The sequence below is a fragment of the Castor canadensis genome, chromosome 6, assembly GCF_047511655.1.
Source record: "Castor canadensis chromosome 6, mCasCan1.hap1v2, whole genome shotgun sequence".
Classification (NCBI taxonomy): Eukaryota; Metazoa; Chordata; class Mammalia; order Rodentia; family Castoridae; genus Castor; species Castor canadensis.
Genome location: NC_133391.1, coordinates 114,817,325 through 114,832,539, shown reverse-complemented (window position 1 = coordinate 114,832,539; position 15,215 = coordinate 114,817,325). Strand labels below are relative to the sequence as shown.

Sequence of the window (15,215 nt, the reverse complement as noted above, 5' to 3'; positions counted from 1 at the left end):
TTCCCTAAATTATAAAGCAAATTAAGAATATACAGTAAGTATTTTTAAGCCCAGGTACTCCCATTTCCTCCATTTTACAGAACTTAATAGAACAGTGACTCTGGAAAGACAGCATTAGTTATGAGGTCCTATCCATACAAACCTTAACCTGCTATTTCCAGTCTAATACTTTTCAGATGCCTAATACTTTTAAGAAATGTCTTATGAAGACTAGAACAAGATCATTTTTGCTACAACAAGAATGCACAGACAAGTCCCTAGAGGCTAAAACTAATGTATGTTGTGGGGGTCCCTGTGGCTATTTCACTTTCATCCAGATTTAAGGATATAATAACTGTTCGATCGGCAGAGGCTGTCAAGATGAGCTGATTTTTTTCTTCACAAGATTCCAAGGAAGGAAATGCAATAGCAGCTGTTATCTTTTGTGTGTGTCCATTGAGTTCCATAAGTTTTTCTCCTGTCTGACATACCAGTAAGAATGTTAATAAACTCTTTCACAATTTAAACAATCTTAAACAATAAGAATCACCATGTGGAAAATACACATATATTCCATTTTGAATTACTTATTCAGGACTAAAAATTTTAGTTAAGCAATCAAATAAAATCTAAACAAGCATGGGAAGAATAGCCATAAATAATTTTGATTAATTTCTAACTAAAATGCTAATTTACCATATATTCACAAAGGAATATTCTTTCCTATGTTTTTAAGAATATTGTAAATTATATAATAAGAACATCATCAATTTAATCTGCAGAAAAACTAGGGAGTCCTTATTATCCAAGTGTTTGTACTGAATTCTCTATGGTGATCGGTTGTGGAAGGACTACAAGTCAAAGTATAACAAAGTATGTATGTAGTACCTGACCAACCACTTACAAGCTAGTCTCCGCTCCATGTCTGCTGAACACCAACATGTCCTCTCACCCACTCAATGTGTTCATCCATCAGTCTCTACTGATTTCCAAAGTATAAACACACAAAAACGAAATATAAATTTCAAACCTTTCCAAGGTTGCAGAACTCATGAATGTGGTAAAGAACAGTTAGTCCTCTGCAGCCACTGGTTCTGTGTCCATGTATTCAACCAATCTCAGATTGAAAATATTTTTTTGAAAAAAAAAAAAAGTGTTGGGCCAGTTGCGGGGGCTCAAGCCTCAGAGATCAGGAAGATTATGGCTGAGGTTAGCCTGGGCAAAAGTTAGCAAGACACCACCTCAACCAATAAGCCAGGCATGAGGCCACCACCTGTGATTCCAGTTGCACAGGAGTCATAGGTAGGAAGACTGCAGTCTGATGCTGGCCCTAGGCAAAAATCTTGAGGCTCTACTTAAAAATAACTAAAAGAAAGGGCTGAGGTCATGGCTCAAGTAGTAGAACATCTGCCTAGCAAACATGAGGCCCTGAGTTTAAACCCAGTACCACCACCAAAAATTTTTTTTTCTGAGGCTGGGTGTGGTGGTGCTTGCCTACAATCCTAACACTCAGGAGGCTGAGGCAAGAAGATCATGAGTTCAGCATCAGGCTGGGGTACACAGTGAGACCATGCCTCAAAATAAGTTAAAAAAAAAAAGTTAATCAATTAAAACTTGTGTCTGTACTGAACATGTACATACTTTTTCCTTCATCATTATTCCCTAAACGCAGTGTAACAAGTATTTATACAGCATTTACATTGTATTAGGTATTCTTTGCAAATCAGAGATAATTTAAAGTGTATGGGAGGAAGTGTGTAGGCTAGATGCAAATACTCTACCATTTCATATGAGAGGCTTGAGCATCCACAGATTTGGGTATGGGGCAGAAAGACTGGAATCAATCCCCTGTGGATACTAAGGGGACTGCAATGTTAAAGAATTGCTTTAATCAAAGGCAAAACCATTGAAAAATGAAGGTCTGACAGGCCAGACAGCAATCCAAAGTAAGGAAACAATGAAGAAAAACACCTAAGAGAAGAACTTGAGAAACAAAGGGATCAGGAAGAGAGGCCCTGCAGAAATTTGAAACCTTAAATATTTTTGAAAAATATATAAACCTTTTGTTATATTACTTTTAAAGTCAAAGATGGGAAAACTATTGTATTATGCTATCATACAGTGTTCAAAGGAAAAATTGCAGCTCTCACAACACTCAACACTTGATTTACTTTGGATGTCAGTATACAGTTGCTGATTACCTAAATTCTGTTCAAGAACATTACATTTTTTTATAAAATGACATTTGTTTCTTGGGAAAAACATCTTAATAAACTTTTTCTTCTTCACTATGAAATACTGGTGTCCATTTTAAATGAATTTATCCAAGTAGCCCTTTTCAAGTATTAGTCTTACATGATTTTAAATATGCCCCCATATAATATTTATACTAAATTTACAATATACCCCCATATATATTTATAATTACTGCCATATAATATTTATTAATGAATTCTCAACTATGTTGTCATACATTATTACACAATCCACATATCATCAATACACACCTGGGCATTCCACACAACTATAATTCCATCATCACCAGCAGATGCAAATCTGGTGAGAGACAAAAGGTTAAGAAAGAAAATCACTGATGACATTTAATTGCCAAAACTACCTAAGAACCATCAGGTCTTATTAGTGGTATTTTGACTTACTAACATCAATGAAGATTAGGTTCTTTAATTTAACAAACACAAGATAAGATACCTTTTAAATTCTGAGCCAAGTTGGGTGCTGATGGCTCAGGGATACAATCCTAGCTACTTGGGAGGCTGAGCTGGGGAGGTTTGCAGTTCAAGGCCAGCCTGCACAAATAGTTCTTGACATACCCACTTCCAAAATAACCAGAGCAAGATGGACTAGAGCACCTGTTTTCTAAGGGTCTACTTTGCAAGAAAGAAGCCCTGAGTTCAAACTCCAGACTCACCCAAAAAAAACAAAAACTTCTGTGCCAGGTATGAAGGATCCAAAATAAATAATATATTTACAGGGCTACAAAGAATAACATGCTAGAAATGCAAAAATGAGGGCTATACATAGATGATATTAAAAATCCTTCCTTGTGTCAAAATTCTGATTTTAAGAAATTTTTTTTATTTTAAGAAATTTCTGATATAAACAGAGAGGGTGAAGGAGGATGAATTATGTATTTTGTATACAAGTATAAAATAGAAAAATGAAACCTGCTGAAATTGTTCGAAAAAGCCACAGGAGGGAGGATAAGGAGAAAGATGAAGGGGGTGAGTCTAATTAAGGTACATTGTAAGCACACATGTAAATGTCACAGTGAAACTGTCTTATAAAATTAATCTATGCTAATAAAAGTATAAAAATAATAAAGAAATGTCTGAGAAATTAAATGAAACCAAGTTGAGGAGTGACCTTGCTGACAGGAAGTGAGAAGCCAGGGATGGAATGGAATCATGTCCTTAGTTTCATTTATTTCTATTATTTTCTCATAAAGACATTTTCTTTCTCTTCTTTTTTTTGGCAGTATTGGGGTTTGAACTCAGGGCCTCATGTTTGCTTGGCAGGCACTGTACCACTTGAGCCACTCCACCAGCTCTATAAAGATATTTTAACTCTACAATTTAAAGTCAGGACCTCTTCTTTGCTCATTGTGCCTCCTAGTTTTTCTGCACACGTTGTGTTGTTGGTTTGGGAGGTTTGTAGACTTTGGAGGTAATTTTTAGTGAAAATGCTTGAAATGCAAAGAGGTAAAGGAAAGTTTGAATCATGCCATGATAAAAGAGCTGTAATAAACTTTGCTATAGCTTATCTCTCCTCTTCACCTTCCATTCTTTCCACGTACAGAAACAAACTGTATAATCTGTACAGTAAAAGATATCCTTGACACAAACATAATCAAGGAAATAATTTGTCAAAGAGAATTATTCATCACAGTGATGACAGTATAATAAAACCAATAAAGAACTATACTCAAGCAATAACCAAAGACAGTACACAAGAATGAAATTGTAAGCATATCAAATAACTTATATTAATAATGCAGTACATAAGTTTGTAAATGAACTGCAATGATTCAATCAGTTCAAAGTTGTCAACATAATACCACTTCTATCCACTTAAATTCAGAGTTTTTTCAATAAGAGAAAAAGAGCCAGCTATGAACTGCACACAACTAGACCCTAATTGTTACCCACCATTAATAAATGATGTTCCACTACCACCTATGGCATTTAGAAAATTTGTGCTACTCCTCTGTGTCACAAAATCATGGCATGCTTTGGATGTCTTCACTGAAGCAAACACTGTTGGCCAGACATGTAACACTGGGTAAAAAGGACAGAACTGAAACACGGGAACATTTCATTCCTCTGAAAGCATCTGTTCTAATGGATACCTCTACATGAGATCTGGTCATATAGCAACTCCCTTAACCCTCCAAGCTGACTTCAAGTTCAAATTTCTCATGTTCAGGTTCCAAGTTTCCTAACTGCTATCTTCATAGGCTTGGATAAGTCCCACACTCAATTCTCATTTCAAAACCCTATTACTCAGGAAATGGAAAATATGTCAAACACAGACAAATGGAGACTGTTCATTTTTAAATAAAGCACTAGCTATCTTTTTAGTAGAAAGAAGCTTTAAGACTTCTTAACTAGGTAGAAGCCACACAAAGAGTTAATTTTAAATCCATGCCTAACACTTATTTCAAAATGTAAGAGATAAAAGATTGGAGATTAAAAGGAAAATGATTGTTTTAAATTAAAAAATAAAATTTCTCATGTGCAAGTACATACATTTTCTGAACTAGAATACAATCATTTTCAAAAGTAGTGGCTTTCCAGAAGCAATGTTCTTTTCTTGGTGGGACTGGGGTTTGCCGGGATTCACGCTTGAAAAGCAGGCCCTCTGCCTCACAAGCCACACCTCTAGCCCATTTTTCTGTGGTTATTTTGGAGATGACTGTCTCTCCAAACCTTTGCCTGGGCCAGCCTCAATCCTCAATCTTCCTGATCTTAGCTTCCCAAGTAGCTAGGATTATAGGTATGATTACAGAGGTGAGCCACCAGTGCTTATGTTTCTGTGCCTATTGACTTTTTTAATTTGTATAGCGAAGTAGGGGGCAGGACTCAGGTCTTAGGTTTACTTGCATATAAAACATCAATTTCTATTGATTCTTCAAACTCACACGATTGCTTTTCTTCTACTTAGAATGCTGCAGGTTTGAAACACTTTTTTCTAACCCTGATTTTTAACTTATTACTGTTTTACCATGTTTGAGTCTCACAATGAGAGATGACTGAATTGTTCAGAGTTTAGAGATGAGATACACTGCATTTCACCTCAAACTTGAATTCAATCGTAGCACACAAAAATTAAATCTAAACAATGCTCAATAGCAATGCATGAAATCATGGGCAATTTTTTACTGCTCAGAGGTCAATTACCCAGCTGGTAGCTTATTCGGTCTTTCGATTCGTGTGTGTGTGTGTGTGTGTGTGTGTGTGTGTGTGTATTTTCAGTATTTATTGCTACCTCCTCTGAAGAGGAAACATAAAGCTTTAAAATGCAAACCAGTGAGCTGTAGCATGGCTCAAGTGGTAGAGTGCTTTCCTAGCATATGTGAGGCCCTGAGTTCAATGTGAGACCACACACACACACACACACACGCAAAGTAAAAGCAAAAGTAAACCAGTGTGACTTTGCTACATATTGACATCTCTCATAAAATAACAAAAAATTAGGAGGTAATTCATGGACTACAACTATCCATTCTATTACGAAAGATAACCAGCTGCATTATTACCAGTTTATCTAAAACCAAATCCTAGTCAGTCAAGTACACATTCCAACCTTCTCCAAATGAGAAGGGAAATTCAATCTGAGAATTCCTAATAGTAAGATATACTGTAATTTCTGAAAGGAAGTTATAAACTATAAAAAAAGGAGTAACTAAAATGTCAATAAGGTTTAAGCTACTCAATGAAAGGAAGACTGGTGACTGTATTGTCATAACATTTTATATAATATATTTTAAAAGCACTCTACATTAATAGAATACAAGGACTTAAGCTTCAGTATAAGAATTTGAGAGAGATGCTTCTTTGCTGATGAGCATAAGATTATTTAGTAAAATTCCCTAGTGTTAGAGAAATGCCAAGATGAATAACATGTGGTTCTTACCTTGAGATCTCAAAATTGAATGATTACTTAGAAATGTACTATATTCCAACAAATTTAAGGCATCCTCAATTGTAAGACACTGTTATTTTATGAGCCATGAAAGAGAAAACACAGCCAATTTTAACTAAGAGGCACTCTCAATTATATGATTTGTTCAAATTTTAGAGATGTTAAAATGAGGAAAAGTATGCTCCTTAAATCAATAAAATATAGCACTTACCATACTTATTGATCTTTATAATATGGAACTTCCTAGTCCAACAAATCTCTCATTATTTCTGGTAGGTTTAAATTGCTAAAGAAATGCTTGTTGAACAAATAAATGAATAAATAAGCAAACATTTAAGTGTTACAAGGTTCCATGAAATAGAATCATTAATGACATTAATGTAACCTCATCTTTTCCTTTTAGCATTATTAATGTACCAATCTATTGACACAAAAAAATTTTTAAAATTTCAAACCCAGAATCCCACCATATAAAAATAAAATTATCTTTTTTTTCCATATTTCCATCTAATTCTTACGCATACCCTTTAAGTTATCTTAACTTGAAATCAAGTCTTTAAAAAATATATCCTTTGAGCCAGGGATGGTGATGCATGCCTATAATCCCAGCACTTAGGAAGTGGAAGCAGGAGGATTACAAGTTTGAGGCCAACCTGGCCTATGTAGCAAGACCCCGACCCAAGTAAACAAGGGCTGGAGATGTAGCTCACTGATAGAGTTCTTGCTTAGAATTTGGAAGGTCCTAGGTTCAATCATAACACCACAAAAAATCAAATCAGTTAAGAAATAAAAATACATAATTAAATGACTAAGCAAAAATTACAAGCATGAAAAACAAGTTTAACAAAGTGAAGCTTAGTTTAATGAAGACCTATACATCTAGAATGGAACATTCTAGAATGTTCCATTTTCTCCATCCATTCAAGAAATAGTTTTATTAAGCATTAACATATGCATGTATACATGCACGTGCACATGTGCGTGCACACACATATATGTATATGCTTTATCCTGAAAACACGGATTGGTAAGAGATGGTCTTGCCCTTTAAGAACTCAGTTTAACTTTACTAATGTTGCTACAGAGATCCATTGAGAATTCTAAATACCTTCTCTTTGAACATCTCAGAGAAAGTACCCATTCTTGCCAACTGTGCACTGGAAGCAGCAAAGGTTCAGAAAGATTTGTAAAAAATAAAATGATTTCACATTACCTAAATGCTCACTGCAAAGTTCTTACTCTTGTGAAGCCATTTTGATTAAGTCAAAGTCCAACAAATTCAAATATGATCTTAAAGGACATAATAAAAAGTAAATCTTCCTGTATTCAATATCTGCATAACCATAAAAACTGGAAAAATGAAAACAGAACATAATTATAGCAGCACAGAAGATTCCAGTGGCTAACCAACTTCTACCTAATCCACAAGGACTTCCTGAAGCATGATGAGGAGTTAGATACCCTCCACAGTAAAATAAAGTTGAAAAACACTGCCACAATACCTAAAAGACAGACAAAACTGAAAAATAACACAATTTTCATTTAAAATTCGTTTTTATGCTAGAACTGCTTGAAGGAAGTATGCAGATAGAGACTTGTAAGAGAAGCCAAAAGGACCTTCAAAGCATTTTCAGGAGTCACAGACATTGATGCCATTGATTCTTTCATTGATTTACTGAAACCTAAAACTTTTTTTCCTTGATTAACAAAAATACATTGTGTGGTCTGGGGAGGTAGCTCAGTGGTAATGTACAAGGCCCTGGGTTTGATCACCAGCACCACAACAACAAAAGGAGAAGGAGGGAGAAGGGGACAGCGAGGGGTCCATTCTTACTCACAAATAGAAGGTAGAAGTATTTCACAGATCCTGGTCACATGCCAAGGTAAATCTTTGGTAAATTCTCCCCTCCCCCAAATCACAAAAAGAAAGCTAAAGGACACATCAAATTTACCCTGTGACTTCTATTGGGGGAAGCCAAGTTCAAGTTTCTATGAAGGAATTCCACCATAGAGAAACATCCCTGGCTGTCTGCCCAACCATACAGATGAGAGAGAGAGAATGAATTAACATGCTCAGGTCAGCCTCTTCTGGGTTTCTCTGTGGATGTGTCTGAGAAGAGAGGGGAGCATCCTGATTCTAATTTCTGACCCAAGCCTACGTCTGGGTAGGAGGCTTCCAACTGTCCAACTGTAGTGATTCGGTGAATAAGTCTTCCTAATTTGGGGTGAAGCATAAGGAAACCTGCTGTGGTTATAAATCAAAGTCACATCCTTAAAACCAGTTTTTTTTTTACCAGTTATGACTTCAGTTATAACTTTAGAAAGATAATGATATGCTATGTCCATCTGTTGATTCCTGCATCTGTTCCCAATCAATTCTGTTCTCAAAGGGAAATGGCTTTCTCCATTGAACACTTAGAACAATAATTTGAAAAAAAAATTTATCTCACACTAAAACAAAAATACTTTTTATATTGGTATTTTTATTTCCTCTACACCAAACATAGTTTTTAGCTTTTCATTATGGAGAATTTAAATATATACAAAAGCGAGGAGGGGGACCCTCACTTGGAACCCCTCCCAGCTCTGTGAGCTCTACTCTTTGCCACTCTTCTGTCTCAATAAACTCTCCTGCTTTACACACACACACAAATGAGGAAGACAGTATAATAAAAATCCCAGGTCTCCTGTCTTCAATAACTATCAACTCATGTTCAGTACTGTTTCATTTGTACCCCACCTAACCCTGCCTCTGCAGACTATCCTGAAGCAAATCGGAGCCACTGAATCTCATTTCATTGGTAGACATTTCAGTACACAAAACCCCATGGAGTCTTAAATCAAACAAAAATTAACACTCACTTCCTAATGTTGTCATGTACCCAGTCAGTGATCAAATGTCCCTGTCTCCTAATTGTTTTGGAGTTCATCAGTTTGAGGCAGGGTTCAAATAAGGTCCTTAAGTTGTTTGACACAGCCTCATTCTATTGGTTTATTCTCCATCTATTTTCAATTGCAATTTATTTATTGGAAAAAAAAGTTCTTATGAGTGAGCATTTTGCTGACTACTTTCCTGTGTTGATATTTAACATATACTTCTGTCTCTGTATTTACAGTATATTGACAATTTGATCTAAGACTTAATCAGATTCAAATTAGACTTTTTGCTAAGATCATGTCATAGGCAATTTGTACATCCCACCAGGAAATATAATTGCTGGCAGTCTTTTTTTGTGTGTGATATTAACAGCCACCAATAATCATTGCCTAAATTCATTATTTCTCTTGAGGGGGTTTACAGTATATGGTCCCAAAATACGTCATTCTAATAAGAAAACCTAAGAAAAAGAAGCAAACCAAGCTCTCTAACCTCTTCCATTTGTGTTCTGAAAACAGTACAGAAATCGCTCTTGTGAGATGCTCCATCCTCTAATTCCCACACCAGGAAGGGGTACTTTATCACCAGAGATGGAGAAAAAGGGCATACACAAACCCTAGTAACTAGCTCTTTCCTCCCATTAGTCTCTCTCAAATATTTGTCTTGTCAGAAGTTGCCACAAGAAGCTCAAAGTCTCCATCCTTTGTCTTGTCGCTACTCAACAAACTGATTGTTCTCTTTTTAAAATGCTATATAAACCCAAGTTTTAACCACTTGCTTTGAGTTACTCACAGAGTACACACTGAGTACAGTGTGTGCAAACACTGCACACATCAATATACTTGTTTGTATTTCTCTTGTTAATATTTTGCCAGCCTAACTTGCAGGGCCCCTGCCAATGGACCAAGATAAGTACAGGAAAAGCAATACATTATAGGGTTACAAAATTATGATATTACAATTCTATCATTCTTCCTAGCTTGAATTCTTCTATAAAGAGAAATTTCTTCTCACCAGTTATTACTGATCCCAAGATAGTTCATATAAGCAGTACATGTCTTTACTTCATTTCTTTATTTATTAATGTTCAAAACAATGAGTTACCCAATTCCATTCCATTAATCCATATATCTATCTTTACGCCAGTGTCCCACTGGCTTTTCTAAGTAAATTATCTTTGTCATACATTTTAAAATCAGGACTAAGGAATATCTTATCTTTGTTCTTCTTTTTAAAAAAATTGTGGCTATTCAGGTTTCCTTGTATTTCTATGTGAATTTTAATATCAGCGTCTCATTTCTGAAAGAAAAATGAAAGTTAGAATTCTGATAGGGATCCCATTAAATCTGTTGATAAATTGAGTAGTACCATGTTAGTAAAATGTATTCTGTCTCATAAAGAAGGCATGCCTTTCTGTTTATTTAAGCATTCTCTATTAGAATTCGGTATTTCATTGTTTAATAATAATAATAATAATAATAATAATGAGCTAGCTCCTTAGCATGCTCCAAAGATGAGCAGTGAGTTCTCTTTTATGTATTATTATGACTGCGTGGATGTAAACATATGTGCTGTGTTGCAATCCATTGCAGTTATTATCTTTCCATGCTCAAATTGTCAGATGGGTTTAAAGCGACATTTTAAAGATGCTCAAGGCAATAATTTTCAAATAAATAAGGTTTTGTTTTTTTTTTTAAAACTGAGGTAGTCTACTTTTATCTGGAAATTATAGAATTTTACTGCTAGCTTGACAGAATTTAAAACTGAAATACAAGTGCTGTTCATATCTCAGAATTTGGTTCTATGTTATTACATGAAGCAGCAATTACCTTTCCACTCATTCCTGTCATCCTCTGAAACCTTACAATATCTTAGCCAACTAATCAAAATTCAGCTATGTTTCTAAAATATGGGCCAAAAGGCACAGTTATGATGAATAAGAAGGATAAAAACAGAGAGGGTGGCATATACACATGCAAGATGACACTGCCATTCTTCCCTTACTTGAATCAAAGTACTATCCAAAGTACAAATGAAAAGATAAGTTCACCACAGAGACATTTAAAAGTCTTGGAAATATAACTGGGTTATTTTTGTTTTGTTGGTAATAGATTTTAGCAAAATCTATTATAATAAATCAACATGTTTAAATTTGATGTGATTCTGGGCAATATAAGCACTTAAAAATAGCCAAGTACAAAGTCTATTAGGTTGTTAGTATTGTGGCTACTAGAAATCATGATTAAAAGGATTCTGCTTATATCTTTTTCTAGGAACAATACCTTAATATCTCTGAAAACTGTATGCACTTTCTCAAGCCAGCAAAGAACTTTTAACCAATGTAATATGAATAGTTTCTTAAAAAGATGCCCAAAGGCATGGCCCATACAATTGTACTTAAGGGATTTAAAAATTAAACAGCCAAACTTACAACTGTGGAAGTACAGCAGACCCAAACATGTGCCTCCCAGATTCCCTTTCAAGAGGTGACTAGCAACTCAGCTGTGAAGAATGTAGTTATCTGACTGTCTCCAGCTGTGGACTTCAGGGATCATTTCAGCTTTCAAGCCAAAGTCAGACTAACTCAGTCACTAGGAGGTAATCAAGATGATAGATGCCAGGGGCACGTTCTTCTTGGACAACCCTCAGCAAATGACCAGGCAATGGTACAAGCCCCAGTTACTTCCATCCAGAGCAAAACTCCTCCAAGGACCAGTCCTTCTTCCAGTACTCCCTATGTAGCTGGCAGGCATTCTGTCACATCTCATCACAGTCTCAGACAGTCCCCCCTCCAACTCCCATTAACCCTGCTTCCTTCTTTCTCTTTTCACTGGCCTTTCTAATAATTTTGCATACTTTATTTTAGTGTCTGCTTTTCAGGGAACCCAGGAATTAGGAGGATCTGAGCCATTTTGATTACTGATCTCTATTCTGTGAGTGTTAATATGTGAGAAAAAATATAATTATCTTAAGAATATCTTCTTAAAGATGGAGCACACACCATTTGTTTTTAGTGAACTATCACACTGCACTGTTTCTTTGTTGTCCTGGGAATGCATAGCTTCACCAGCCATCCTGGAGGCACATTTCGTTCTCCAGTCTGGCACTTCATGGGTCATCTGATTCTCTTCCAGTCATGATCACCATCCTACATAACCTTGTCTGTTTCCTGGAGGAGCAAGGAATGGTCAAATGAGCAACAGAGAAAACTATTCTTAAAATGTGTTATGAACTCAGTTTAGTTTAATGTCTCAAATGCTAGAGTATTACATGTAATTTTAGCACAGTCCATTTTTTGGAAGACTCTTGCTGAGGCTTAGTCTTCTTTAGTGATCTCCCAATCAATATGACCCTCACTTCATGTTCAAAAAATACTAAAGAAGAAAAGAAAAGGCAGCTGTCTGTTAGGTTATACAGGATTTATTTGGTATCTTCAAAAACCAATCTGAGAAAATTTTCCACTCACTGATTTTAGCTGAGCCACCAAGAAAACAAGAAAATCCTTCTGCAAAATTTTCAATAAGATGATATTATCTAAAGACCTGAAGCGTGAAACCTGGATTACAACAGCTGACCAAAAAAAACCAGAATGTAATACTGACAAAAAACTAAATAAAACATAAAAAGTATAATGATATAAATGTATTTAAAAACTGGGGAGATATTTCTGAAATTTGACAATGGTTTACACTGTACATATACAGTGGTAAAGATAATTCTAAACTATTAAGTGAAAATATCCCATCAACATGGACAATTATCATGTGTTAACTGAAAAAATTTAAGTGAAAACACTGAGCTTTTCTCTTCATAATATTTAGTATAGTTTACAGAATTTTATGTCTATCTTTTATTTTATTTCTAAGAATGACTCTTTTAATTCTTATTGGTGTTGTTACAGAACTTAATTTTTTAAAGCAAAAACATAATCTGAAAGTTCTACAGGTCTACAACTGAAAAATTTTGCATCTAATTATATGCAAATTTTGACAAGTGATGACTTGAATACAGTGAATTAAATATGATTCATGAGGTTCTACCATCCCTATCTTGCAAAAGCAGGGTTTTTCATCTACTTTAGATATTTAAATTCACAGTGGTCGATAGCCAACATAGCCACACACTATTCCCCACATCTATGCTCACAATTAGGTGCATATAAAACTTAGTTGCTCCTCCCAGCAAGAGGTAAAATTTGTTTACCTAGTCAGTGAATTTGTGCCAGCTCCTGACTTCCTTTGGTCAATGAACAGCAGCAAACATGGTACAAGCAGAGAGGTGACAGGTGTCTTACTTTGGGACTTGACCTTCTGCCAGTATTAGAACTCCACAATCACCTGAGAAACCATATGGAGGGGGAAGGGACCACTGGGAACCACCTAGCCCCAGCCAGTCCACCAGCTGACCACAGACATGCCAAGATCAGCTGATCCTGGTAGACAAAAACACTCACCCAGATAAGACTAGCCAACTGCCTTCCTGCAGAACAATTAGCTAAATATACTGTGGTTGTTTTGTATTACACCACAAAGTTTGGGATAATGTTTGGGACAACAACACATAACTGATATACTCGTCTATAGCTTTTTGCTGTTTACAGAATATTTATTGTAACATTGAACAATTGAAATACACATGAGCACCACTGTAGGGAAAATGTAATCAAATGTCTGTCAGCATTTGTTCAACAACCACTATTCTACAAGGTGGCCTTTTCTTCAGATTCTTCTAACTATTTAATAATAATCAAAAGGACTTTTTACAGCAGACAACATGAACATGGAGTCTTATAAAATGGAATCTATATAAAATTTAAAGACCAGATCCTCAAACTATTTAACTCCTCTAAACAAAATGATTTTAAGATTCCTTAAGACCTGCATATTAGTGCTTATAAGAAATTATCTGGATGATTTTACTCTAGCAACTTACTAGGGTAAAATATGGAACAAGAAAACTTTAGCTATACAAAATCCCACCTTTGCAGAAATGTTGGTTTCCCATGGAAATGACCATTTAAATAAGTAAATGGAGGAGCTCTAAAGACATAGCAAAAATGAATGTTACCAAAAGAACCTGGAAATCATTATGCTGTGTTTAACATGCTAGGATTTGAATGGCTTGCATGACAACAGGAAAATAGTGACATATATATTAAAAAAAAAATATATATATATATATATATATATATATATATATATATATATATATATATATATACATATATGGCAAAACTTCTCAAGAAAATGTTGAGAAACAGGGTATAATAATTGTGTTGGCCTCTGTTCCTGGTTCCTAGAAGGCAGCTCTAAACCCTTGGAACTGCCTAAGTGATAGGAGTGTCTTCAGTATTCATGGTGGGTCGCTACACCTGAGTTTATGCTAACAGGATGACTCACTGTGGGCTGACAAAGCTGCAAAGATGAACCATGAGATTAGAAATTTTGGGCTTTGTGCTACAGGACATCAGACTGACCTCCCAACTTCCCAGAGTGGGGGTTTGGGGGGTTGAGATTGAGTTCAAGCCATGTGGCCCATGATTCACACAATTATGCCAATGCAACGAAGCCCTAATAATAAAAACTTTGGATACCCAAAGCTCAAATGAGTTTCCTTGTTGAAGATACACACTGACGGAAGGATGAATCCTAAGGACATGGAAGCTTTGCATTTGGGACTCTCCTAGGCCTCACCCTATGCATCTCTTTATCTGGCTGGTCCTGATTTGCATCCTTTATAATAAAACCATAATCATAAGCATAGTGCTTTTCTGAGTTTGAAAATTCCAGTGAATTACCAAACCTGAGGGGGCAATGGGAACTTGCAGCCAGCGGATCCGAAGTGTGGGTGGCCTGGGAATAGGGATTATGACTAGTGTCTAAGGTGTGCTGTGGAGGACTATGTCCCTTACCTGTGAAATCTGACCTAATGCCATACAGTCAGAACTGCACTCCCCATGGTTAAAAAGTAAACAAAACAAAAAACCTAAAGAGTAAAGACATGAAAAAACAGATAAAAGACAGCAGAAGTAATAGAGTTAGGAATAATAACAGTAGCAGTCACTCATAGAGACAAAAAGAAAAAAAGGAGCAAAGGCAAAAAAAAAATGAGAAAACAGAGATGGTAGTGGAAGAACTGTAAAGACAACGGAAGTAGGGTTTGGGCTAGGATGGGATGCAGCATGTACACTTAATAG

General features: G+C 35.7%; 1 protein-coding gene across 8 annotated transcripts in view; it reads right to left on the bottom strand.

The window, feature by feature from the left end:
- The window catches only part of Wdr41 (WD repeat domain 41), a 44,504-nt gene that overhangs the window by 25,907 nt on the left and 3,382 nt on the right, over positions 1–15,215 (bottom strand). For 2 of the 8 annotated variants that reach the window (XM_074077246.1, XM_020177879.2), the window contains exons 3-4: positions 2,487–2,535; positions 330–461 (exon numbers count right to left, since the gene is read on the bottom strand). In XM_074077246.1, the coding sequence (XP_073933347.1) occupies positions 330–461; positions 2,487–2,535 (181 nt within the window). The other 6 variants (XM_074077248.1, XM_074077249.1, XM_020177880.2 and 3 more) reach the window with 6 other exon arrangements.